Genomic DNA, 1,626 nt, shown 5'->3' with positions numbered 1-1,626 from the left:
CTTCTGATCTGTGTGTGGTGCTCCGAAGGCCTTCCTCTGCTTGGACAGGGACCCCGGCCCGCGGCTCTCCCCACCCGCCCTCCTCTCACCTTCAGCTGGGCCTGCTCACTCACGCGCTGGAAGGAGCCCTCCAGCTCTTTCTTCTCTCGCTCCAAGTCCACCTGCGCCTGTCTGGCCGTGGACACCTGCTTGGTCACCTCGGCATTCTGAAGGGGGAGAGCAGCGTCTTGGACAGGCTTACCTCACTCAGGCGCCCACGACGTCGTCCTGCTTCTGGGGCCAGCGGTGATGGCGTGAGTGCCCAAGTTAGACTTGGGAATCCCCTTCCTGCCCCCAGGGGGCACCACTCCCCTGGTTCCCACGCTCCGCCCTGCAGGAACGCAGCCCATGCAGGGTGGCTCTTGCACCCATGGGGGTCCAGGTCTGGGAGCTTTTAACGCCGTGGTCCCCAAGCAGCGGTGGAGCTGACCCCTTAGATGCTGGAAGGGACACAGGGCCTGGAGAAGCCCTAGGCCTGCGTGGCTACCTCCCTTGTGCTGTGGGGCCTGAATGTTGGCCGGAGGGTTGGGGTGGGTGGAGGCGCCGGGGTCCTACCTTGCGCAGCAGGTCTGCGTGGTTCTGAACCAGCTCGCTGTACTTCTCCTTGAGCTTGCTGTACCGCTGCTCATTGGCCTGGGCTTTCCCTGTGTGGTCAAGGACTCAGGTGAAGGGGTCTGCTCTGCCTGGGACCCTTGCCCTCCTGCCAGTCAGCCAGGGCCCGGAGCGTGCTCCCTTTCTCTTTGCACACTCATCCCTCGTGTCCTCTCCCCAAACACGCCTGTTTAAGGACAGCCCCAATGGCTGGGAAGTCTCTCTCTGTGGAAGCCACGTTTGCGGGTCTAACATGGCCCCACAAATGCAGGCCTCCCTCTGTTTTTAAATACCCGTGTTCCCCCCCCCACCCCCCAGATGCTGAGCTTTTAAGTTAGCTTTCTCCTATTCCCTTCTCTTCAGATCTGCCTCCTCCCATGCGTGCCCCCATCCCTGCAGATACTCCTCGCCACTTCCTATACTGCTCCCATCTCCGCGTCTCCAGGCTCTGTATCTGGAGGGAGGGTGGCAAGGGTTGCATCCCTGAACTGCTCTTCAAGAAGGATGTGAGGCCGGCCGGGGAAGGTGGTTGGGGAGGGGGCTCTGCGGCTACCTGGCCGGCCTGCATCCTTAATCCTGAGTCTAGCGTTTTGACACCACACTGTGCCCTCCAGCCTCCAGCCACCCCACCCTGCACCCCATACGCTCACTCTCGATCTCCGTCAGACTCCGCTGAGCCTTCTCCGTGTCTTCTCGTTGCTTCTTGAGCTCGTCCAGTTCTGCCCGGAGGAACTCACTGTCATCGGCCGCCTGCTGCCGGAGGTGCTGTTGCTCGGCCAGCTCGGCCTCCAGCTCACTCACTCGGCCCTTCAGTTGCAGCAGGGACCGCTGGCTCTGCGGGAGGGGCCCAGGGGGCCAGTCACCACGGGGCCCGCCAGGCAGGGCGGAGCACTCTCACCAGGCTTCCACCTTCTGCCCAAGCCAGTACCTGCCTTTTCCTAACCAGCCACCTCCCAGGGTGCTCTGAGGGTTGACCTGCAGCAGGTCCCTTTTTTT

The 1,626-nt window shown here is 62.5% G+C and overlaps 1 protein-coding gene across 1 annotated transcript in view; it reads right to left on the bottom strand.

Moving 5' to 3' along the window:
- The window catches only part of HIP1 (huntingtin interacting protein 1), a 135,639-nt gene that overhangs the window by 18,305 nt on the left and 115,708 nt on the right, over positions 1 to 1,626 (bottom strand). The window contains exons 11-13 of the mRNA XM_045284676.1: positions 1,281 to 1,464; positions 595 to 683; positions 90 to 206 (exon numbers count right to left, since the gene is read on the bottom strand). Coding sequence (XP_045140611.1) covers positions 90 to 206; positions 595 to 683; positions 1,281 to 1,464 — 390 coding nt within the window. The remainder of the gene's footprint in view (positions 1 to 89; positions 207 to 594; positions 684 to 1,280; positions 1,465 to 1,626) is intronic.

Source organism: Echinops telfairi, unplaced genomic scaffold (assembly GCF_000313985.2).
Source record: "Echinops telfairi isolate 266 unplaced genomic scaffold, ASM31398v2 ScPeMD7_5;HRSCAF=22, whole genome shotgun sequence".
Lineage (NCBI taxonomy): Eukaryota > Metazoa > Chordata > Mammalia > Afrosoricida > Tenrecidae > Echinops > Echinops telfairi.
This window is presented reverse-complemented; position numbering and strand designations above follow the sequence as displayed.